Genomic DNA, 27,510 nt, shown 5'->3' with positions numbered 1-27,510 from the left:
TCCTTAAATAAAACTTGAAATGAAAAGACGACATGAATTGGCGGGATACATAACAGTGACGGAGTTTAAAAAAATAGATAATGATTAAAAAATAAAATGACAATTAATTTTAAATATTATATATTAAAATATATAAAATATATAAAAAAAATCTAAACTGAATTTTGTCTAAAGTTATATTTATTTCCGAACGACTATTTACCGTCTCATTTCTTCTCGCGCTTTCTCTCTTTCTCTCTCCCCAAGACGGTGGATTAAACAAGACGTTTTTAAGGTGCATAATGCTATCTAAATGTTTATTTTAAAGACCATATAAGTGTGAACCAGTAATTTTATCTTGTAATAAGCAATATAGGTCTTCCACAACAAAGTAAAAGTGAATTCTATAACATTAGTGGTTTTCAAGTAGGATGTAACGAGATTTTTACGTAAGTCATTCACCTTAGAGAGAGCAAGGAACATATTGAGAGAGTCGCCTAGCGGGGAGTAGTCACTCTTGTAACGCTCTTGTAACATCGGTAAAGCAGTCGTTAAATTGGACGACTGCTTTACCGACGTTACAAGAGCGGGCCAAATAAATAGACAATAATTATAATTTCCTCGTAATCGAAATGAAATTTCTTCATATTCGAAATGAAAAGTAGAGTGTAAATACCTCGGGAATTGATTCTTTCCACCCTCGGTTAACAATCTACTATTTCAATTTCGGAAAGCATTTGTATCGCATCCAAATGATTGGCGTGCATCCATTTTAAAGCGCATTCATACTATTGTATTTATGTATTGTAGTTGTAGATGTATCGTCAGTGAATGCCTTAAACATACTTAAATATAATGGTGACCGAGCCAGCGAGGACCAGACCTGCGTAATCTAATAAAAGCTGAAAAACTATCAGCTCATGCTTCTACTATACGTATGTAATTGTATGCAACTGTTGAATTTGGAGAATGGTGGTTTTGTGAAGTAGCAAGAAAGGGTTTAGACCCTCTGTTATCCAAAGCGCGTTTAGAATAATCGTAAATTTAATTTTAAGTTTTAAGAATAGCATGTCTCCGGCGTAAATACTTTTTCTTGTAGCAATAGACTCTTACAAAGATTTTTAACAGTGTTTTTCTAAAGGATCAAAGGTAGGATTGCCATCTTTGAAAACTGGCAATCTGAACAAGAATACATACATCAGCAGATTTCCTTAAACTTACTAATTTTTTGGGAAAAAGATGTACTTAGATAGAATTGTCATTAAACAACTTGTTATTTATTAAAAAAATTAAACCGCTTCCCGGACGCCCTCTAAATTACAACAAGTCCGTGGAAATCCGAACGGATGGTAACCCTTGGTTTGATTTATCGTTTTATAAAAAAAAAAAACGCTTTATTTAAACGGTTGAACCTTTATCTCACTGTAAGTTTCACAGTCTTTAAAAAATAAAAAAAAAACTGCGGTCCAAACTCCATAGTCGCCTACCATACTAACCTATAGTAGTACAGCTTGTCAAATTCGTTCGTAACACTCCTGATAAACCGCGCGGGCCTGGACGGGGTAGCGATGCCCCGCGCTCTCAACTTCATACCCGCGCAGTCCTTTCCCCCGTCACCCGCATACCATAGGAGTGTCATCAACAAACTTGCCAAGCTATAGCATAGGCTTACAATCCTTCAGTTTTTATATCACCCAGACCTGGCTATCATAGGCACTTAAACTACAAAGACTAACACACAATGACCGTTGCGTAAGATTGTATTGTCACTTGGACATTGGGTTATCTTGAATAAGAAAGAAAGAAAAATATTTTTATTTGGTCATTAAAAACCTTACTAATTAAAAATTAATGCATCTTATTAAAAATATATTATACAGAGAAAAGATTCGATTGTTTGGTTGTTTGTTTATTCGTTTGCATTGAATAGGCTCTGTAACTACTGAAGCGATTTGAAAAATTATTTGACTGTTGGGAAGGTACACTATCCCCGAGTGCTATCTATTTTTTTTTTGTTTATTCTTTACAAGTTAGCCTTTAAGTACAATCTCACATGATGGTAAGTGATGATGCAGTCTTAGATGGAAGCGGGCTAACTTGTTAGGAGGAAGATGAAAATCCACACCCCTTTCGGTTTCTACACGGCATCGTACCGGAACGCTAAATCGCTTGGCGGTACGTCTTTGCCGGTAGGGTGGTAACTAGCCACGGCCGAAGCCTCCCACCAGCCAGACCTGGACAAATTAAGAAAATCTCAATCTGCCCAGCCGGGGATCGAAGGCCGTCATATATCTATATTTTATCCCCGTATTTCTACGGGAACGGAAACGGCGCGGCGTTTGCTATTTAGTATAATAAATGACACACTTGTAAAAGATGAAAGAAAGAAAATAAATTTATTCAAATCTAAAAGTTACAGACAGTCAGTACCCTATCCTTAGATGCTTGCTTGAACGCGCTAATCTCAGGAACACCAGGTCCGATTTGAAAAATTATTTCAGTGTTAGATAGCCCACTTATCACTTATATATTATCCCCGTGTTCCTACGGGCACGGGAACCACGCGGGTGAAACCGCGCAGCGTCAGCTAATAAGCTAAATATACTCGATTGTACAGCAGCCTTATTTGCGCATCATTATTATTATCGATCATCATTTATATGGGTGCGGGTGAGTGGTGATTACATCACTTGGGGTCCACTCATGTCCCCAAGGAGGCTAGTGTTTTTGAGCCAGCTCTTCGGAGGATCAGATGTTGAATGGTACTCCGATGTCCCTTAGTCGCCTCTTACGACACCCTCGGGTAGATAGGGGTGGCAATATTCTGCTCTGCCGGTGCCACACGGCGGTTATTATTAATATTGTATGTACAAACTCAAATTTCAAAAAAAAAAGAATTTGATATTTTTAAATAAAGCAAACAAAACTAAAGAACTTCTTCATTAAATTTAAATTTTATATGTATTTCAAAGTGACTGGTAAAAAATTTGCTCTATCATAAACTGAACAAACGGTCATTGTGTTGAAAACTTATACTAATATCTAAAAATTACGTGCACATAGAGCCGAAGATTGAACCTCATTTTTGGAGGTCGGTTAAAAACTAATGATAACTAATGATACAACAACACGATTCCGACGAAAATCATTAACCACTAAAAAGTCAGCATAAACATTACCACAGACTTATATTTAGCTAGACGCCGCTTTTCCATCGCTCACCACTATCAGCCTCTTTATTATCCGACTGCCAATGCCAAGAAGGGTTTTTCGCACTATCTTGTTTGTTTTACTGTTTGACCAGGCCTATTGCCTTATAGGAGAGCGGATTTCAATGCGGGTTGGCGGGGCTTGAGAGATGTTTGACTTCATAAATAAAATGAGATCGACGTCTTAACGTGCTCTCCAAGATGCGTAACACCACCAAATTCTTCTCTGAGCTGTTACTAAGAATTTTTTGAAAGACAGAAACCCAATATATCATAGCCCACCCCAGGACCGTATGATGCGCAGCCGCATAGCTCAACCAGTGGATCAAGTTCTCATCTATACAAATATAATATTATAAAGAGAAAAGACTTCGTTGCTAATTGTTTGCATTGTTCGGCTCTGAAACTACTGAACCGATTTGAAAAATTTTTTACTGTCGGGAAGCTACACTAACCACGAGTGCTACAGGATATATTTTATCCCCGTATTCCTACGGGAACGGGAACCACGCGGGTTAAGCCGCACGGCGTCTGCTAGTAAAACATAAAGCCCAGGCAAGATGTGCGTCTAACTTAAATATTACAAAATATTTTCTGTTTGGTTTGGTTTAAATTTATATTTTTTTTATTCAGACTTTTGATGGAGGATAGAGGAGACAACATTTAAGCTATTTTTTATCCCAGACAAAGTCGCGGTAGTCTGCTAGTAAATATTCTAAACTCTAACTGCATAATTTGCATTAAGTACACTCAGTATCGTCACCATTCATAATTTAAACCTAAAAATATAACTAATATTAAAGTAAGATACAATATTAAGATGAAACACGGCAAATATGCATAAATATTTCGACCAATGAATAATAGTGTTTTGTTCTGCTTTTAATTCACTCTTCAATATGGACGTCCGCAAATTAATGCTTGTAATAAACAAATATTTCGAGCTTGAATAGTAGGCGTTATCTAGTTAAATATAAGTCAGTGATCTGTTCAATATTTGACACCACAGCTTTTATAGTTTTCATTTGCCTTATGTCTAACAAGAATTATTTACATACTACCTTTTTCTTTTGGCATTTGCCTAGTGGATAGTCTTTATGTATATCAATAACTATATTTACATACTAGTTTTTGTTGAAAACCTCTTGCTTATCTTACGGTTAGCAATGTATATATATATATATATATATATATATATATATATATATATATATATATATATATATATATATATATATATATATATATTTACAGATAACCTATAACACAAAATAAACTAATTTGTAAGAACAATCCCGTTAACCTATTTTCTCAATGATCGCTTATTCAGACAGTTACTGATTGGTAAATAAAAAAAACGTATATAATTTTAATATGCTTGCGCATGATTTAAATTGTTTCATACAATTATGTGCCAATCCGCCAAGATGAGTCGGGTGGAAACTATCGGGGATACTGACTTTTTTTTGCGATATATAAACAAAAATATCTTGGTATCTCTTTTGATACATCTTAGCCCTGCTATACAGTAAAAGCTCATTATTCGCGGATACGTTCTCTAACTGTGTCGCGAATACAGAAACCGTGAATATGGAATGGTATTTTATATGGGATTCTATGGGATGACGTTCTTGGGTGACAAAATAAAAAACAAATATATAAAGAAAAAACAAATAATTGAAGTTATTGATTAACTATTATCTTCAGTCTTCAGACAATGGTTTGAAGAATTTGGAAATTGTTTTTCTAAATTCTTTCAGAGTGATTTTAAGCAGTGGCATTCTTAAACCATCCATTCGCAATTTTGGTGATAAGTATTTGCAAGTTACAGTTTAAATTTGCAGATTTTACGTCATTTCATCAGTCAGATTCCCGAATAACGAAATATTTAGCCGCGAATATAGGAATTGGGACGCAATTATTTAATACGCGAATAGTGAAACTTGAATAAAGGAAGCGTAAATAAGCTTTTACTGTACTAAAGAGAGGTTTAAACGCAAGGGTTTTCTTCACAGAATAAGTTAGGTTAGTTTAAACATGAATATTTGCTTAAGTACGCTTTATTTTTTTGTGTGTAATTAATTATTTTCATTGTATAGCATGTTTATAAAAGGTTGTATTTTAAAAAATATATATTACTAAGTAATTAAATTTATATTACCTAACTTATATATATTTCGTTACACTTTACTTGGGACTATCATGATTTTATATCATTTTCTTAGAAAATAACTTAGCTAGTTATGATGTAGTCTTACCGCTAGATATAAAGTATAATTTTTATATTCAATTTATATATTTTACAACTACTGTACACTCTTATAACTTAAAACACAGATATTTACATACTACTGATTGTTAGACCCTCTTCATGTTGATTTTATTTTAATTTTTATAATAATATATACCTTATAAATAATATATTATAATATAAAATAAAAAATATGTACAGACTACTAGCTGGTACTATCCCCCATCAAGTTTTTTTGTTTTATTTACATCAATTTAATTCTATTATATAAAAGCTATTTACATACTACTCGAACTTACCAATCCATCGTTGATTCACATCGAACTTATGTTCGTATTTTTAAATATATACTTGAAAATTTAAACATTCTAAATCAAATTCCAGTATATTTTGCTTACGAACGACTTATACGAATATATCACTATTAATAATGTAAATATTAATTACTATGTACACCCTAAAAATATCTTGCGCCACTCTATTTTAATTATAATATACATAGGTTAATATAGCTTAGCTATGAAATCTTCATTTTTTTCCTATTACATAAAAGCTATTTACACACTACTCGAACTTTTTAAGCCATCGTTGATTTAAATCGATTTATTTCGTATTTTAATAATATATATATATACTTAACAATTAAACATAAATATTAATTACTATATGTAAATATTATATAGGTTAACCTTCCGCCCCTTTTTAGCTATATCATACATATTAGGTTAATGTAACTAAATCTTAACTATGACAATCTTGCATTTTTTTAGATCCTTTATTTATATGTATTTACAAATCTTAAATAAAAAAATCAGAGCCACAATATACACTTTATTTTCCGTTTAAAATGTTGAAATGAAGTAAACCAAAATTAAATAGTTTTTTTTCATTGCTGAATTAACGCTATACTATCATTTCTACCATCATTAATATCAGCCTATTTCACACCGTTAAAATAGGCCTAAATAGGTTAAAATGTGGGGGGGTCACATAGGAGGGGATAAGGAGCTTAGACTCACTAAGCTTCTCCAATACAGGCTGGCGGGCACAGGGTAGCTCTTGACTATAATCTCATCAGATAGTAAGTGATGATGCAATCTAAGATGGAAGCAGGCTAACTTGTAAGGAGTAGAGTAGGATGAAAATCCACACCCCTTTTGGTTTCTACACGACATCGTACCGGAACGCTAAATCGCTTGGCGGTACGTTTTACCTCTAGCCAGCGATTCCCACATACCCTCCTGAAGGTGCCACGGAGTCTCTTCCGACACACCTTCGAGAGGGATGCGTTAATGAATTTCCCGAGGAAAGAGGGACAAAAGATGTTGAAAAGCATCGCCTGATGGGGCCCGAAGGCAAAAGACGAGTAGATGGGCGGAACGACTCTCTAAGGGCGTCTCCTCTGAGATTCAGACCTCGGCTTAGAGGGCCTTTTGGTATGTCTTCGCGCTAATTTGGAAGGAATTCGGTTAAGATAAGATGTACCTGATAGGTAACTTGGCATAGTACCGAATAGCTAAACCATCTTTGCCAGTAGTCTAAAGAGGAATACATCCCGTGACAGAAAGAGACAGAACAGTTTGTAAACAATGCCCATTTGGTATATTCATGTACAGTTATAAGATTTAAGGCGTCTATCGTCTATGTGCTGTGTATTTTTTTAAAGAATAAGTTGTAGTATGACGTCCTAACGAACCCTTGTTTCAGATATTTTAATGAAAAAAAAAAACGATTCAAAATGAAAAAAAAAAACGATATTTTCTCAACATTTTAAACGGATAATCAGTAGATATTTATAATAATAATGAGAAGTAGGTCCAACTAAGCTAAGACATCTTATTCAAAAAAAGTATTTTTAAATTAACGTGTACACATATCACAAACAATTTATGCTCAAACGGATAATGTAACTTTTTTAGTGCAATAGACGAGTGCTTGACTGAGATCATATCCGATAATAAGGCTCTATTTTATGGACGATAGAATCGCAACGAGGATGCCCAACAATCGTTATATATTCATGGCGCAAAGGTTTTTCAAATTAGGCCAGCCTGTATACCGTGACTTGCTGAAAGACAGTTGCGGGTTGTCGCGACTCGTAACGAAATTCCGTGTAGCAACAAATTATCGTCGCGACGATACCGTCTTGCCTCGCCGTGAGACACGATACTGCCACGAGATTCAACGATACAGAGACGATATTCTCGTTCAAAGTCACTTGTCGTTTGATAGGAACATTATAAACCTGGAGAGATTGATCCATACTTTGTAAACTTTGACGTCACGACTCTTCGTTCAATGGGATGGTGCGTGTAATCAGCACGTATGAAGTTTCACATTATTTTCTGATACAATTGATGACCGTTAATATCCTAATTGGTGGAGGGGTGTCTCCCATTTAGGTAAGAACCACGCGACATAGTACAATCACAGACTCGCTAATCGTATGTGAAAAAAAAATCTACAAAAAAAATACGTTCATTACATTAATATTGTTACTATTATATTTGTTTTGTTTATGACAGAATTGTATGTTAAATGAATTAGTCAATAACTAGCTGACGCCCGCGACTTCGTCCGCGTGAAACCCTATCCCTGCCCTACCCCTACCCTAAGTATCCTATGCCCGTCTCTTGGTTCTAAGCTAATCGTACCTCTCCACCAATTTTCAACCAAATCGGTCCAGCCGTTCTTGAGTTATAAATAGTGTACCTAACACGTCTTTTATTATATATTATATACATTCAACAGAACCCTAATATTCGATAGTTTTTTGCCATATATTAGTAAACTTACCCCTTCCCTCGTATTGTCACAAAAGAACTTTCAACAAACCTAATAAATTTATTTTTGTATTATATTAGTAACTTTTATTTCGATTTTATTCGATACTTAATACTATGCCTTAGAAAATTTAATCGGTATATACTAATCGCTTTATCAAGAGCTTTCTTAATCTCTAGCTACATCAATTTGGCATCTGTTACGCATCATCCTACATTAAATACAATTTTATGCAATTATCTAGGTTATAACGTGTATTTAGCTTTTTTTATAAATTTGAAATTAATTAATGTCAAAGCAATATAAGATAACATCCGAGTAAGAAATAATTTACATGCTAATAATGTTTATTGCCATCTAATTGGTTTTTTTTTCTATATGTACACTGGGCACACTTAACATATTTATTATTCAAAATTATTAAACAGGTATATATGAAGAATGAGTTTTTATGTTCTTTTTAACACCCACCGTAGTAAAGAGGGGTGTTGTATGCCTATAGATGCCTTCCGAACCGGTAGTAGAGTATTTACAATTAGTAAAATAAGCCTTTTTGATGTTTTTTTTTTAATTTTTTGGGGTTTTTATAATTTTGTTTTGTATATTTGTACCTGATTGTATATTGACCAGAATTGGGAATTGATCCCTAGCCTAAAACATTACGAACCATTACCTGAACTCTTTTTCTATATTTACCTGTTCAATAAAGTAGTAGATATAAATAACATGAATGTTGAAAACAAAATTAACAAAACAATAAAATATATATATATATAAATAAAATATAATACTTCTAGTATTACACAATTATATATAAACTACTTTATTTTATACACGTTTGTTACAGGATCCAGAATTATTTTATTCAAATGCTTATTAACTAAACATCTAAGGGTGAAATTGAAAGCACTAGCAATTCTGCCTTTTTTTTCAAAATTGGTTAAAATCAAAAATTTTGATAGTGAAAATATAAAAATGGTATCTTTAAAACATACAACATGGCTTGCAAAATAAAAAAAAAATACTTTGAATATATAAACGCGTTTGTTCTAAATGTTATGAAGTTCGAACAACCTTTCAGCTAGTCATAAACTTTCGCTAAAACTCTTATTTTATTATTTTATGTTTGTTTTATTTGATCTAATTCAGTTTATGATAAAAAAAAATATATATTACTTGATTTTTTCAGATATTTTGTGCAGACAAGTGCAAAAATAAACAATCAGTAAAATCACAAATAAACTGCCAATGATGGTGCAAAATTCAACAGATTAGCAAAACTCATATAAAAAGAAAATTTTAAGAAAAAAAATTGCTAACGATTCCAAAATCACCCCAACACACACAACACGAATAATTCATAAAAATATGTACAGGCTACTTCATTATATCTGAGTCAATTATGTGTCATTTATCTCGTGCGTAATTATTATTATTATTAATAATAATACACAATTATGTACAATTCTTTAATTTTTTTGTCAGTCTCAGTAGGTCACTTAGACTTATTTTTATATTTTTTTGATTTTTTTGTATTTTTATATTTTTTATATTCAAAATATTGTCTGTACAACACAAATTATTAAAAATATATGTATATACACTATCTTATCGTCCGCATATTTATCTTATATCATGTATTCTGACCATCTCTCTGTTTTCAATTTAAATGAATTTAGTTTTTAGTTACATTACTTAGAATTGAAGTTAAAATGTAACTTTGTCAGTGGAGTAAAACACATATGTATGTTGTTTTTCTGTGCATTTAACAAAAAAATCAAACTGAGCTACAGTTAAAGCTAACTGTACTCTTAATATTTCTTGAGAATTTTTCAATGAATGTGCGTTCGACATGTTTGCTCTCGGAAACAATGGCCTGCACAAAATTATTGATCGTAGTAAGCACCAATTACCTTTTCAGATATATCAAAAATGCATAATACAAACTGTAACAGTTCTTATTGTTAAGGTTACTGACCATAGTAGGCTCCGATTACCTTTTCAGATATATTAGAAATGAATAATACAAGCTGTAATTAGTTCTTATTGTTAAGTTGCAGGTTACTTGTTTACACGTTAATTATTATACAAATTAATTGTTTTTGTAGATTGTTAATGATAGTGTAACTTAAGATGGTTTGACAGAGTACAGTGGCTATGGCAAAAGCGAGTTCTGGAGCTCGATGATCGGAATATTTATGTAGAGTAAGTAATGCTATTATGCCTCTATCTTCTGCACACCAATTATTATAATATTAAGTCAATAAGTTGGCTGTCATATATCGCTTACATCATAATATATATTTTGACTATGTTTTTTCTTTTACTTTTTAATATTTAACTATAGAGAATGAGAAACAAGTTGCCATTGTTTTCGTCGTATATATTTTTTTTATATTAATTTCAGTAAGTTTTAGTTTGTCTAATAATTTGTTCGCGAAATTATCCCTACACTGAATATGGCAGAACGTGGTCAACTATATATGATATAATAAAAATATGCAAACACATACCATATTTTATATCACTCGCTAAGATTACTCGCATTTCGAATCGCGGTAGATTCAAGAAATATGCCGTTAACTTATTTAATATATGAGATTTTCATAAGTAGATTAGACCATAATGTACAATTTCAAATGTTTGCGTTAGCCTAATTTAAAAAATAATTATATCTATATTCAAATACATTCATGGGAGTTTTTATCACTATATGTTATAGAAAAACTTAAGAATATTTTTAAACACATCATCATTCGCTTATACTGCATACAAAATATACTAACTAATTATTGTTTAATTACTATCAGCCATGGCAGGGAAAAACATCATTTGACACATTATAAAACTAAAAAAATGTATTGAGAAAAAATATCTATAACCTTATCCTACACCTTTCAATCAGTGATTTACATGAATCAAATTAATCATATCCAATTTTACATGTCAATTTAAGAAACTCAATGGACAAAATGAGGCGCAAAAATTTGCCTCTTCAAAGCCTGCAATATTATTCGACCGTTTCATCTTATATACCTGTATGTGCTCCTTCTGAAGCAGTATTAGCTTTTCTTGATTTTTTTATAAGTAAATTAGGTCGGCTGAATAAAATAATGGCGAATTTCCAGTCGACCTGGGCGGCGAAAACCCATGTTACGTCTCTGATTTACCGTGATGTATATGTCTGTATACTCAAATTTTTCCATCTCTAACTGTAATTTTTCCATCATTATCAGCCTATTTTAACCAGTCACTACAAGGGCCCTTATAGGAGAAAGGTTAATTGTAAACTTGGTATCAAAACTTCAAACAAACTTTAAAGTTTATCTCTGTGGCAGGTGAGTATTGAACAAGACAGATAACTAGGGTATGGTTATGTAGTAGGGTTGCCAACATTTCTTAAGAAAAATATAGTATTACTCAGATTTAGCCATAAAAAATATAGTACGCTTAAAGAAAAATGGACTATTGGCCTAACCCCTCTCATTCTGAGGGTAGACTCGAGCTCAGAAGTGACCCGAATATGGGTAGATACTGATGAAAGAAAATATAGTATTTTTACGAAGCGAATAAACACGTTTGTTTTTATAAAAAAAAAGTATATTTATTTACACTTATTTCAGTTTCAAGAATTTTTGTTTTAAGTAAATAAGAGATATATGCTTTTTCACGTTTTTCACGTAAAAATTTCAGAAACCAAAAGCTATTATTTTTATCGTTTATTTTAAGTTCAAAATTCGATAAGACAGACAAGTTTGGATTGGATAATAATGTTCATAAACTTTTAGAATAAAAAAAAATATATGTTCGTGAAGTTGTTGAAAATATAATATTTTTGCGTACTATATACTTCTTCAACAGTATAGTACGCAGACCCGAAAAATAGTACAATACTATATATTATAGTACGGTTGGCAACCCTAGTTTGTGTGATCCAGACATAATTTTTTTTCTGTGTATTTATATTGATTTTACGGTTAGATATTCGTATTTTAGTATTGTTTAGCTTGTATAAGATAATGGCGTATTAAAGTTTAATTTGATACCCAACTAACAAAAGTGTTTTGAAGATTTTCACGCAAGTAAATCACTGATGTAGAGGCGCGTTTTTAGGTCTATATACCCTTATCTAAGCAGATCACGAAGGTTCCCTATCTAAACTTATTATCTATTTGAGGTGGATTTTATGCCGGTTGTAGTAGTATTTGAAAGTACTACATTGCACAAAATGCATGTTAATATTCTAAGGTATTATTAAAATATATACTAACGCGTTTAAGGTCTATATAATATGAGCCTTAAGCTTCTCTCTTAAGAAAACCTTGGAGTCCATGCAACAATTCCCTGCTGTGGTCATGGTTTAGTTTTGAATTACTAAATTTTATGCTTAACAACTGTTTCCTAAAGGGGATAAGGATCTTTATTACGATGATGAGATCTGTCCATCTCTCATGTTTCACATTTTAAATATCGACCTAATTTACCTTGTTTTAAAGCTGAAATTCATCCGCACCGTTAAGCGGAACTTTTCTTAAATATGTGATATGGAACGACATTAAAACGAGGCAGATTAGATCCATTTGACGTTAAGTTTAGATAGTCGCAAACGAAGAGTACAGATCTCATAACTACTGATCGATTAATGGGCGATGTATGAACCCATAGATGTTGTTTGGATATAGTTCGAAGAACCCATAGATGTTGGGACCCATAGGTGTTGGAATGGCGACCCCGAATTGAAAATGCACAATGTTAGTTGACCCCACAATTGATAAACTGACCACAAAGTGTCGCAAGACGGCACAGGAACGTCGCCTTAAACTTAAGGCTCTCAACAATCTATTTACGCTAATCGATTTGTCGTATTGTATAAAAAGGCTTTATGGTCGGTTGTATTAACGTGAGGTAGTTGGCTAGTTGGTGACGCGTTAGTAAAATCAATTACAGTCAAAGATCTAAATCGCCAGATACGGTTTGTTATTATTAGAGTAAGTCACTAATTAATTTTATTTTAAAAAATTACAGGAAACATAAAATTAATAATATTTTTTTTTAATTTTTTTTTGTATTTCTATTTGGGATATATATTTGAGATCCTGGACCTCAGATGACCGAGCATTGCCGAAAACAGAGAAGTACAAATAATTAAATAAACCTTCCCAAGTAATAAAATAAAATAAGAGAATTTAATTACAACATTATCTGATGCTAAGTGACGATTTATTTTTATTCTTTACAAGTTAGCCCCCCTTTGACTACAATCTCACCTGATAGTAAGTGATGATGCAATCTAAGATGAAAGCGGGCTAACTTGTTAGGCGGATGTTGAAAATCCACACCTTATTGGTTTCAACACGACACGGTGGTAACCAGCCACAGCCGAAGCCTCCCGCCAGCCAGACCTGGACCGATAAAGAAAACCTGAATCGGCCCAGCCGGGGATCGAACCCAGGACCTCCATCTTGTAAATCCACGATGCATTTTATGATGGTGTAGCGCTTTACTTTAAAGACACTTGCGCATTATATTATCTTATCCAAACGCACGGCAGTGCCCAGGCCAAGTTCCAGCAACAGACCGCGTGCATGCCATGCACTATTTACACGAACCGTTTCCACCCACTATTGACCCCCCCTGTAGTCCTGACCCTGACCCCCCCTCAGTGCCTATTGCAAGTACGGAGATATGATTGTATAGTTTTTACAGCTACTACCTAATCACGATCAGACCAAAGCAATTTGTACATTCCCTATATAAAACAACGCTTGCTCAACTGAGGTACGTCAGTGAGATCATCCCTTCTATTGAGATCATAATATCAAGTATCGCCAGCTACACACGATCAATTCTACAGTCCAGTGTGCAGCGCGCTTAAGCATAGGCAGTGAAAACATATCGAATTACAAACACGACAATGTTTAAAAGTAATACTTTTTATCGCGGACAATCGAAGGTTCCCGTTGGATTTCTGAAGAACTATTTATAAAAAATTATAGTAATAATATTTTGTATGGATAGTTTTTCACAAATCTATAATAAAATCATAAAAAAAAATATTCACACAATCCATAATAAATAACATAATTATAATATTGTTTTTTATGGATGGTATAGTTGAATTAGGCTGTTTGGGAAACTTACTTTACTTACTTCTGACTATTTATGGAAAACTTCACTTTACGCGGAAATAGTCTTAAAGACTATTTCCTCGCATCTGCTTAATTGGATATTTTTAAGAAATCATTAAGCGTGCTGCAAATTTGACGGTAACCTTGATAGTGTGTGGCTAGCGTATCCCTTTATAGTACTGAGATCGCCTGTTGCTTGTATTGAGATCGCCATTTCAAGTTGATTTATAATTGAAGCTTGTTTGTCATTTACAATATAAACCAAACCGTATCTAAGGATTAAATATCTTTGTTTAGCTTGAATGCCAATCTTGCTTATATCTTAAATCTAGACTACAGTAAATCTAATTATATTAATGAATAATCATGTTATTGATAATTTTATGACATTAAACTAATTTGTTACGAGTATGGATGTCTGAGATAAGTATTATACAACTTAACACTAACTTAAATAATAAATCGCGTCTCGGGGTCTCTTTAAGTAACATACAACTTAAACTAACATAAAAAAATATAACGGAGATGTCAGGAGGTCCTAGATATATCATACAACTAAAAACTAATTGGAAGCTTTAACTGACACTAATAAAGGCGGATTGCCGACAAATCACAGAAATATAATTGAAATGAAATGTTAAGATGAATTCGTCACAGGATCGCCGCTTAGTTCCTATACGTTCATTATCCTAATGTCAAAATTATCGTCGATCATTGTGACAATTCGCCTTAAGCTAACTAAACATACGGAACTAAATGTTAATGTCACGACTATTGATCACGCGTAAACAAAGGCTTGCTTATGGTAGCCGTCGACATATCCACATAGTAAATATCGGACGCATCGCACCCAACGGATCTTTGTATTATTTGTATAGAAAGTCATACAAGTGCGTCCAATGATTCGCATCGAACGGATCTCACAAATTGCGAGACGTCTGATACTATGATGCGGATATGTGGACGCCTATCTTTATAGACCGCGCGCAAGTCATTGGCTTTGCTTTAGGCATATGCACGGGAATATCTAGAGGGTCAGTACTTTTAAGTTCATACACACATATTATATAATCAAGGTGCTTGGGCGAATCCAGGATTGTAGTTTGAGGGGCTTTTAGCCAAGGAATATTCTACCTCTAAGGTCTCCTCTTAAGTCCGTCACTGCACTGACGCACGTGGTGGAGGTCCCAGAGTGTTGTTCTACATGTATTAAGAAAAGGGGTACTGAACCCCTAAGCTTCTCCGGATACGACAATAAATTAACGCACACATTAGATAATCCAGGATTGTCTTTTAGCAGAGGTTAATAAAGGTGTACGGAACCCCTAAGCTTCTTCGGTTACGACAATAGATGAACGCACGCATTAGCTAATCCAGGATTGTCTTTTGGCAGGGGTTAATAAAGGGGTACTGAACCCTTAAGCCTACTCGGATGTACCACTACACTACTACACTACACCCATACAGCCGTGTATTCAAGGTTGTCGTTTGGCGAAGGCACTGAACAAAGGGGTACTGAACCCCTAAGCTTACTCGTATTCATCACGTTACGCACGCACGCAGTAGCTAATCCATAACTATATTCATTGACAGGGCACTGAACTATGGGTACTGAACTCCTAAGCCTACTCGAATTAACCACTACACGCTCGCAGTAGTGCAACCAGGGTTGTCGTCTGGCAAGGGTTATGTATCAAGGGGTACTGAACTCCTAAGCCTACTTGAATTAATCACTACATGCTCGCAGTAGTGCAACCAGAGTTGTCGTCTGGCAAGGGCTATGTATCAAGGGGTACTGAACTCCTAAGCCTACTCGAATTAATCACTACATGCTCGCAGTAGTGCAACCAGGGTTGTCGTCTGGCAAGGGCTATGTATCAAGAGGTACTGAACTCCTAAGCCTACTCGAATTAATCACTACACGCTCGCAGTAGTGCAACCAGGGTTGTCATCTGGCAAGGGCTATGTATCAAGGGGTACTGAACTCCTAAGCCTACTCGAATTAACCACTACACGCTCGCAGTAGTGCAACCAGGGTTGTCGTCTGGCAAGGGCTATGTATCAAGGGGTACTGAACTTCTAAGCCTACTCGAATTAACCACTACAGACACGCAGTAGTGCAACCAGGGTTGTCGTCTGGCAAGGGCTATGTATCAAGGGGTACTGAACTCCTAACCCTACTCGAATTAACCACTTCACGCTCGCAGTAGTGCAACCAGGGTTGTCGTCTGGCAAGAGCTATGTATCAAGGGGTACTGAACTCCTAAGCCTACTCGAATTAATCACTACACGCTCGCAGTAGTGCAACCAGGGTTGTCGTCTGGCAAGGGCTATGTATCAAGGGGTACTGAACTCCTAAGCCTACTCGAATTAACCACTTCACGCTCGCAGTAGTGCAACCAGGGTTGTCGTCTGGCAAGGGTTATGTATCAAGGGGTACTGAACTCTTAAGCCTACTTGAATTAATCACTACATGCTCGCAGTAGTGCAACCAGAGTTGTCGTCTGACAAGGGCTATGTATCAAGGGGTACTGAACTCCTAAGCCTACTTGAATTAACCACTTCACGCTCGCAGTAGTGCAACCAGGGTTGTCGTCTGGCAAGGGCTATGTATCAAGGGGTACTGAACTCCTAAGCCTACTCGAATTAACCACTTCACGCTCGCAGTAGTGCAACCAGGGTTGTCGTCTGGCAAGGGTTATGTATCAAGGGGTACTGAACTCCTAAGCCTACTTGAATTAACCACTTCACGCTCACAGTAGTGCAACCAGAGTTGTCGTCTGGCAAGGGCTATGTATCAAGGGGTACTGAACTCCTAAGCCTACTCGAATTAACCTTTACACGCTCGCAGTAGTGCCACCAGGGTTGTCGTCTGGCAAGAGGTACTGAAACTCTAAACCTACTCGGATTCACGACTACATCCAGGGTTATCGCCTGACAAGGATTTTGAATCAAGGGGATACTGAACCCCTAAGTCTACTCGAATTCGCAACTACGAGTATATGCACGCGAGCAGTAGCGTAACCAGGGTTGTCGTTTAACAGGGCTGTAAATGTAAGTTTTATTGTTCTTATGTCACTTGTAATTGTCCTCGCCATTCGCTCGTGCCCAACCAATGCGCGGCCAACTAGCGCGGTCTATAATAAAAAATCACTGTCAAATTGTAATTACTTATAGTTAAACAATACTATCAATAATTGCTCCCGTAAATAAACTTAAAGATTAGACTTGAAATTACTTTAATGTACTATTTAGATTTTTGAGGATACTACTATATATGATACTGTCTATATTATTTGGATTTTCATATTATGTATTCCATAAAAAATGTACTTAAAATGTTGTAATTTCATAAAATAACGCAAAAACAATAGTTTTGATTTCTTGACAGTGATTTTTATACGCCTTTAAAAATAATACTAAAACTAATAATTGAACCGAGGAAGCATAACGCAAATCAATGTACATGGAAACAAACACAAACTTAACCTATCTTCAATATATATACAGTTATAGTTACAATTTTTTTTGCCATTCTTTTTTTATTTTTTTTATATAAAAATCTAAATTGGTAATACCACTCTCTTGTGCCAATTATTATGTACATCGTTATAATCGTATTAATTGAACTATTTTGTATATTGTATATTATACATTGGATTTCTTATCCCACCTTATGTTATAATCTAATCAATATATAATACTGTACAGGTCTTACTAATATTTAGTATTTTAAGAGGCATTTTTTACATTCTATGTGTTAAATAACAATCACATGGTCTACATATTTTTTTGATAGTGTTGCTGTAATGTCCTTGAAAAGACACCAGAGTCCTAAAAATCGAAAATCTTAGGAGGGAGATGAAACTTCTCCACAGGGCCGTCTACCGTTAGACTTGGAACTATACTTCGAAAGATTTTGGAACCTTGATTTGTGGGCCAAGTGAAATGAGTCCGTCCCTGGTTGGAATACACAAATACATTACGGATGTTCTATTTGACATGAAAACTGCAACTATTGAAGCTTCTATAGGTGTTCTATAGATCTATAACTGATTTTTTAAATATGAAATAGGCTCACGCTTGATCACTGTCTCACCATCAGGCTAATTCACTAACTTCGACGTGGCTTGACTTATTATGCGAAATTGAGATTCTATGTAATAAATGTCATCCGGTACCTACTGATAACCCTTCGAGGATATCATACAGTAGGTACATGACATTTCTCAGTTGATTTGATGTTTATTTTAATAGGTTGTTAACAAAGACCAAATTAGTGAATAAACCAGCTAATAAGTGTAGATGTGGCTTAAGGTGGAACGCGCCAAACCCTAATTGTAATAATTAGGAACAAAGACTTCAGGAGAGAGTTCCACACCCTGTATAAGAAATGACGATGCAAAACGCTTCGTATGAGTACTAGGGATGTCTATGACATAGCGATGGACGCCAGCACACCTAAATTCTTACATCCAGAGCCGGACTTTCCGGAATAAATTATCTACCACGGCCCTTTCCTCAAGTTACTATTGCACTGTAATACACGAAACTGGTTTTCGTCTCTATGTATTTTAAGTCCCTAGGACTGGAAAGTATTTAGTGTCTTCTACTGCAATGCCATGTAGTCATGTTTATAAAGATAAATGAACAACGTTCCCCAAACCTTAGGACTTTGAAATTTTGTATGTTTTCAAATCTGGTAACAATTTTAGAAAATTCTTAGTAAGTATTGTTTGTAATTTTATATTGCACAAGTCGATATATAATGCCTAGACCCATTTTCTAGCTGTTTTACCTTTTTTGATGTCAAGAAAGTTATATAATATAGAAGTTTGGAAATGTAAGAAGGAAGATAGACAAAAAAATAAGATACTGCAGCCTCATAAAGGTTTGAAGCTCCAAATAATGTATTTAATTTAGCTATATTAGATCGTTTGATTGAAAGTTTATTAAGTTCCATTTTGTAGGAAATTTAATGTGAGTGATAAGGTGGACTATTACTTAGTACTTAGAGCCGTGATAGCCCAGTGGATATGACCTCTGCCTCCGATTTCGGAGGGTGTGGGTTCAAATCCGGTCTGGGGCATGCACCTCCAACTTTTCAGTTGTGTGCATTTTAAGAAATTAAATATCACGTGTCTCAATCGGTGAAGGAAAACATCGTGAGGAAACCTGCATATTAGAGAATTTCCTAATTCTCTGCGTGTGTGAAGTCTGCCAATCCGCATTGGGCCAGCGTGGTGGACTATTGGCCTAACCCCTCTCATTCTGAGAGGAGACTCGAGCTCAGCAGTGAGCCGTATATGGGTTGATAACGACGATTACTTAGTACAAAATGTTTTTATTAATTATTATTTGAATTGTTTTATGTTCTTCATGTTTTTTGGTTGACAAATTGATTGTATTCCCGATATTACTAATTATTATTGATTACTCTAAAAATACTACGTATTAATAAGATTGCAAGTAATCACTAATCATATGATATTTGACAGAGCAGTCTACAATTAGTATGTACAAAGTTTTACTTACTTAGACCTAATATAATTCGCATATCATCTTGCACATTAAATGTACACTTTTTATCTAAATAAATAAACTTCATTATCATTTCGCATTTCAATGATTGCAACCGACAGTTTATATGTACACATTTTTACTTACCTAAACCTAATTACACGTCATTAAAACATATTATGTACACTATAACTGGAATCTGGAGCGCCTCATCGTGTATATATATGTACAAAACTTATTTTGTCATTATCAATAACCTATGCAGCTAATTCACAATGTACGTGGTTTCTCTTGAATTAATATTATACACGCTTAGCTAGTATACTATGCTTAGAATTTATATACGGACAAAATCAAAACAAATGGGGAAATACTTGACTGAGTTTATTGCGTTTATTGCGTGCTTACTTACTCGTAAATAATTTTGGGAAAACGAATTATCTTATCACCATGCTGTAAAACAATCGATTTGATGCTTTAAAAACATTGTTTTTTTTTATTCATTACAAGTTAACCCTTGACTAGAATCTCACCTGATGGTAAGTGATGATGCAATCTAAGATGGAAGCGGGCTAACTTGCTAGGTGAAGGATGAAAATCCACACCTCTTTCGGTATGTGTGAAACACACATATACATTTTTTAATAAAGATATTTTTTTTAATTTGCCAGGCGATTTCAGCTTCTACTTCTAGCCAAACTCTAGTACAAATGTTGGATTATAAGATGGTTCATTAAACGTCAACTTCTACTTCTAGCCAAACTCTAGTACGAATGTTGGATTATAAGATGGTTCATTAAACGTCAGCTTCTACTTCTAGCCAAACTCTAGTACAAATGTTGGATTATAAGATGGTTCATTAAACGTATACTCTAAATGACTTGTTCTGTCACAGTAGAACGCTCCATAACACGGTGATAAGCTATTAAAAGTACTCTTGACCCAACAAACTTCCACTAAGCCACAGCACTGATCCTACTTGAGGCTTGTGTGAGGTTCTCATATGTTGAATGTAATGTCAAAAACCGAAAAAACATATATAAATATTAGTATATTTGATAACTTAATTATACTTATGATTATGGAAACATGTTTCTCAAATTATCCTTAAAAAATCAAAAGAAAATTATTAAATGTCTATTCTATCTTACACCTATTATTTTTTTGTATTTTTCATTTTTTTTATTATATCTATTTATTTAATGTCAATGACTAAACTATCTTAAATTTCTATGATTTTTTTGGATTTTTAATTTTTTAATTTTTTTTTTAGAAAAATTTATATGTACCACTTAAATCTAATATGGCCTTTTTAGCGCTAGTAGAGGTTGCATAACGGTTATATAATGATTATCTTGTGTTTCTATTGATGTTATTCTTTCGACATTTTACATTATTAAAAACTATGGATATTAATAATACAAGTTTATATAACGTGTGTGCGTTGGATATCAACATATTTTTGACATTGTGTGCGTATCACAATTCCTTATAGAAATAGACGATTTTTATATTCAACATAACTTACCATTTAAAAGAAATATAATTTTTTTTAGAATATTTATTACACGTTTTAGATTGACCTATTCAGGCTTGATTTTGAATCAAACTATGTCTATACAGTGACGTTTACCGGAAAATTATATTTTTTACCATATACTAAAATAACATTCTGCTTAATGTGTTGGTATATATTTTAATAGCAATGATGGGTTACAATTTCAAGGCATGCCTCGGTGAATACGAACTGTCAAAATTAGCAAAAAAATCACATTTTTAGGTTATTTGTCATTATAGTTGCGAAATTAAGTTCTTTTATACATAATTTAACGAAAAATTCTGTTCAATTTTAAGTTTTTTTTTAAATATATTTAAAATTTCAATCTATCCAAGATCTGTCAAAGCGAATGTTTTTGCTTAGATGGTATTAGTATCTCAGTACCTTCTATTATTAGGATTATAATACATATATAAGTAACATATAAGTACATTCTAGAGTCTTATTGTATTGAAGGTATTTCATTGGTTTCCAATTACTGACTATCTTATCAACTAGATAAGTAGGTAGTGACACAATAGGTAATCAATTTATTTTTCTAATATTGTATATATTTTTTACCTTACATAGCAAGGCATTGTACTTATGTATTATCTATGAATTAATACAAGATGTCGTTTCAAGTGCTTCTTCACTTATTTGAATTAGGTTCATAGACAATACAGAAGCAATGTCTGAATAGGAAAAAAAAAATTATCAAGTTTACATTCTTTAAATAAACGTCAAGGCCGTGTTATAATTTTTAATAACATTATGGGATGGTGATAATAAAAGAAATCCTAAGTAAGTGCGTTGCAAGCTTTTCTCAGAATAAAGCGCGTTTACAAACCTCACAGTTTAAGTTTCAAATTTAATTATTTTAATAATGTATTGAAGATTTAAAACAACGTATCGAAGTGCCTGTTTTTAATGCTTATAATGTAAAAATAAATATATTTCATGTAATATTTTTCATCGTAATATTTAACAACCTACTAATATAAATAGGTGTTTGTAATTATATCGAGCGAAAACTTTGATTTTATTGAACGGAATTGGAAGAAAATTGACACACGTATAATTTATAATCTGGATTAACCTGGAAATGCATATAATTTTTTGTGTATGTTCGTCTGTTAATGGTAAACTCAAAAACTGGGGACTTACATGTAATCACACGTAAGTCCCTAATTTTAGAGATAAATAAAGTTAAAGAATATTTTCAACGTTGTTTCATTTAGTACCGATTACGCAGACAAAGCAAGAGGCATCCGCTAGTTACATACAAACGAAATCGACAATCTATGTTATTAGTTAGAATATTAGAACTTTGTACTTACCTTTCAAAAATTAAATGTTTCATACTTTATTAGTTTCTTCTTTGTAGCGTTGTTTGTAGTAAGTAGCAAATATTATACGTTTTTTTTTTCTTAAAAATAAAAATTGGTATCCGCAACTCATATATGAATTGTTATTTTTAATGCAAAATTATAACTAAATGTATCGAAAAATATCTATGTTGAATTTAGAACTAATTAAAGATAAACATTTATATAATTTGCCGGACCGAATAAATAAATGTCATTATATGTTTATCTCTGTCGCACGTTTGACATGGCTATTCCTATCTCATTCTTTGTTATTTTTGAAAGGCATAATTGCGCATGCGAAAGAAACAAACATAAATATGTAATTAAATAACTATTAATGTGTAAACGAGAAATAAAATTTGAATTTTTTTTTCAATGGTTATTATCTTTTGATATGTAGTTTTCAAAATAACGCATTTATTAACAGACGCCTCCTAACAAATCCATTTTATGTAAGTGTAGGAAATAGTATAAAATCGTATGGCAATATAAAAACTTTAAAAAAACCTAACCTACACGATTTTGAGGTAAGCCATCAAAACACGTATAATTTTTTTTGTATACTGTATGAATTTATTTTGCTTATAAAAAATCATGATAGTATAATGTTATATATTTAAAATTTTATTTATTCTAAACTTTTAAATCTTACCAATAAAAAAATTGTAATTTAAAAAAATATGAGATTTTTTAATAAAAAAAAACTGTCAACTGTTTTTCGAAAATCGAACCGATGGCCTAGCATGCGCGTCAACGATATATCTCAGGAAGATAAATAGACAAATGTTGAAATATCGCTGTCTTCATCTCGATTGTCGATTGTCTTTCTATCGTCTCGATATGTCGTGATGCGCATGTTAGACCTAATGATGTCAAGTAGGAAACCATTGCCAATAATAGACCAACACATCACGGGCATCTAGTCTGTACTAGACTATAGACTAAGGTATAGACTATAGTAAAGTATACCATACTCGATATGCACTGTTTACCAATAAATTAAAAATGAAGGTAGAGAAAAGGCATGTCATTTCATAAGTTACTTATTTTTAATTATGTATTGTTATTTCATTAAATGTTACTCAAAATATATTAACTATATCTATCTTGTAGTGTTATTAATCAAATTTATTTTCATTAATTTAAAAACAATTTGTGAAATGTATTTTTAATTAGTGTGTTAGTAAACAGTGCACATCGAGCATGGCTTTAGCATAGGTATCAAAGGGCACGTCCTAGCGTGGCTTGAATATGCCCTTTGATACCCCCACACCCGTCATCCTGAGACATAGTTGTTGAGCCTCATGTGCCAGTAGTCATGCCGGCTACCATACCTTACACACCGATGTACACCAATGCTGGATACCGGTGGAAATAGGCATGGCGGTAGTACTTCCCCGGGCGAGCTTTCACCAAGAGCTCTACTACTACTTACTGGTATTACATAAGGACCAAATACCATAGGACCTGCCTCGCTAGTCGTTACCCCTCTGTCTAAAGTATATGATCACGATCTAATGTGTTTATACAAACTGCGTCTATGGAATCGATGTTTCATTGTGTTAAAATTACCCGTGTGTGTATTACGATTTAAATTTATGGTTGTGTGTGTACTGTAAGGACAGAATATATATTTATTGGTGTTCAATATTTTCGATGTGTGAGTTTACCTCGTCCCATTCATAAAACGACAGACATGTTTGTTGGTAAATTTGGTTGGTTGGTGCACCAGAATGACGTCATCCCGGCTGGGGATCAAACGAAATAGTGCTCTATTTTGTATTCTATAAGGTATATTTTAGACTGGAGAATGGGAGGGGAAACGTGAAGCATTGTTTTGATTGTTTTGACATGGACAATATAGAACCTTTTGGAATAAAGGTAATTTGGTCCGAGACATCTGTATTTAGAAGTAGTGATAAAGACAGGGACTGACAGCATAACTTACTCTTTCTAAATATTTTTTTATCAAAAAAAATCTTTATAATTAGTTACTTTTTTAATCCAAAAATGTTTTTTATCCGGAAATTTAAATCAGTTACTTGGAAACTGTTGAAATGTAAATTTTAACTCGGGTGCTAGAATATTGTTACATGTTATGATAATCGGTTTCAGTTCATTGTTATAGCGCCCTTCAGTGTTTTTATTACATTAGAATTCATTTGTTGGAAGTGTAATTTTACAATATTTTTAAACGACTTTTGAAAATTTTGTATTAGGTGAAGTGTGATTTTGCTATTTGTTTTTTCTCAAGACTTTTTATTCTTTAAATTCTAAAATATCCATAAAAAATCGATTTTAGTTTATATGTGTTTTTTTTACTCAACCGCTATCCAAACACTAGTTTCTGTACAATAAAATTATGTTGATATCACAATTATTTTAAACTTTTGAGTAATTTGAAATACAAATTGATGGCTCACCTCAAAAACACCATCCTTTAAAAACCTGGGTTATTTATGAAAAATTTTGATCGTTTCGCTAAGTAACAAATGCAAATCTATGATAAAACGGTAAATATTGTATATATTATAATTTATATGTATCAAAAAATAATTAAATTTTGAATTCGATTCACTCATGACTATATTCACTCTCATTCACACATTTATATAGTGCGGAAAATAGTTTTATATGAATGTAGAAGGTAGCTTACAATTCTATTTTAATTAACGAAGTAAGGGCTTGACAAAATGCTCACAACTATATAAAGCTTTTCCAAACAAACATATGAAAATATTCGTTTTAAGAATTTATATAAAAAAGCGGGTTTCTCACGATCAAAACGGCTGAACAAATTCAGATAAAATTTGTACGAGAGATAGATTATTCCGATAGATACTCGACGCTTTCACATGGCAACTTTCAAAGCGCAACTTGTTATTTTACTCGCCTGAGATGTTGCGCCACAATTATCGCCACGATTTTCTAGTTTGATATTTCAAATAAAATATTAACTAATAATATTATTTAAAAACAAAAACGAAGTCTTTGTAAATAAAGTAACAATAATTTTAAAACACAAAATTCAAATATACAGTTTTTTAATGAAATATGTAATCATATTATATTGTATTATAACAAAGTCCACTCTTTTTAGTATAAATAATATTAAACATTTTTTTAAAAAACAGACTTTCAAAAATAAATAAAAAAGAAGTTTTCTGTTCAGCAAGCATTTGTTTCGTTTTAATTTGCAATGACTGTAATATGACGATGTAAGCAATTGAGCATTTTGTCGAGACCATTAATTAATAATTACCTTTTTTTACACCAAATTTAATTTGGTTTCCGTAAAATTAGCAAAAATAGCCCAAAGTCTTCAAGGCTCAATATCAGTGTTTTTTTTAGCATTGAGCAAGAAAATAACTCAAACCTGTAGACTTACAATAATTGTAATGCCAAAATGTTAAACTGCTGTTTGGTTTGTCGAAAATCAATTGACCGTTGATGCGAGCCTTTATTCAAACCTTGGTCTATCTTTGCTGTACATTTTTTTTATATGCGACTAACTAAAATAAACATATGTTTATATGTTTTTTATTGTTTTAACGATAAAGATTCGAGAACGATATCATTGTTTTAAACAGTTTAATTAAAAATATTTTTGTAAATCTTTATAACAGCATTCCATATAAATACTTTATTACCTGCATAGTGTCATTTTAATTTTCTATTAATAACTGTAACTTTTCGTGCTTTTTAGGCCAAAATAGATAACAATTTTGAAAATAACAACGTTTTATATCTATCTCAATTTTGAATAAAGTTCTTTTAAATATTTCTACGTCCAAATAATAAATAAACAGAAACGCTATATATTTTAATTGACAAAAGTATTTTTGAGCAATATTATATGTATATTTTTTGTATTTTTTTTTTCACTAAATCAAAAATCAGAATCGTCCATTATTGTCATGCATTTACCCTGCTTTCTTTGATAATACTGAAAAATCAAATTACAAATAATGAATTTTTTTAACAGATTTTTTGAATAGACACTATGCAGGTAACATAAATTTGTTGGTTACAATAAAAAAAAGAATATTTCAAATCACTTGTACGGGATGCGCCAAAATTCTTGAAAACTTCGTAAAAGGTTCGATGTTGGTGGAATTTCAACTGTAGGCGGTTGTGATAAGGCTGCAATTACATAAATTGTAAGTTACCTCCATAGAGCAGACAGCTTAGAAAGGTTTCTCCTCCTCCTTAACACCGAGTTCTTGAAGAAGGGACTCGATGCCCTCCGGCATCCGCCCCTGGTCGAGCTCCAGATTCCATTTGTAGTACTGTAATACAACATGCATCGAAGTCAATATTTTTAGTATACAAGCACCGATGAAACGTCATTTGAAAGTATTAGATAATGGTAATAATAAAAGTCGTCATCAACCCATATCCGGCTCACTGCTGAGCTCGAGTCTCCTCTCAGAATGAGAGGGGTAAGGCCAATAGTCCACCACGCTGGCCCAATGCGGATTGGCAGACTTCACATGTAGAGAATTAAGAAAATTCTCTGGTATGCAGGTTTCCTCACGATGTTTTCTTTCACCGATTGGGACACGTGATATTTAATTTCTTAAAATGCACACAATTAAAAAGTTGGAGGTGCACGCCCCGGACCGGATTCGAACCCCCTCCGGAATCGGAGGCAAAGGTCATATCCACTGGTCTATCAGGGCTCAATAATAATAAAAGTAGAAAACTTAAAATTAAAGTTACGAGGCTTTCA

At 33.2% G+C, this 27,510-nt stretch overlaps 1 protein-coding gene across 3 annotated transcripts in view; it reads right to left on the bottom strand.

Moving 5' to 3' along the window:
• Nucleotides 1-8,156: 8,156 nt before the first annotated feature.
• LOC112053189 (REPTOR-binding partner) overlaps nt 8,157-27,510 on the bottom strand; it is a 45,725-nt gene continuing 26,371 nt past the window's right edge. For 2 of the 3 annotated variants that reach the window (XR_008252018.1, XR_008252019.1), the window contains exons 4-5: nt 10,221-27,067; nt 8,157-10,136 (exon numbers count right to left, since the gene is read on the bottom strand). Coding sequence is in view for 1 of the 3 variants with exons in the window: in XM_024092517.2 (XP_023948285.2) it covers nt 26,966-27,067 (102 nt within the window). In the remaining 2 variants the exon portion in view is untranslated. Of the gene's footprint in view, nt 27,068-27,510 lie in introns of all 3 variants that reach the window. The other variant, XM_024092517.2, reaches the window with a different exon arrangement.

The sequence above is a fragment of the Bicyclus anynana genome, chromosome 23 (assembly GCF_947172395.1).
Source record: "Bicyclus anynana chromosome 23, ilBicAnyn1.1, whole genome shotgun sequence".
NCBI classification, from domain to species: domain Eukaryota; kingdom Metazoa; phylum Arthropoda; class Insecta; order Lepidoptera; family Nymphalidae; genus Bicyclus; species Bicyclus anynana.
This window is presented reverse-complemented; position numbering and strand designations above follow the sequence as displayed.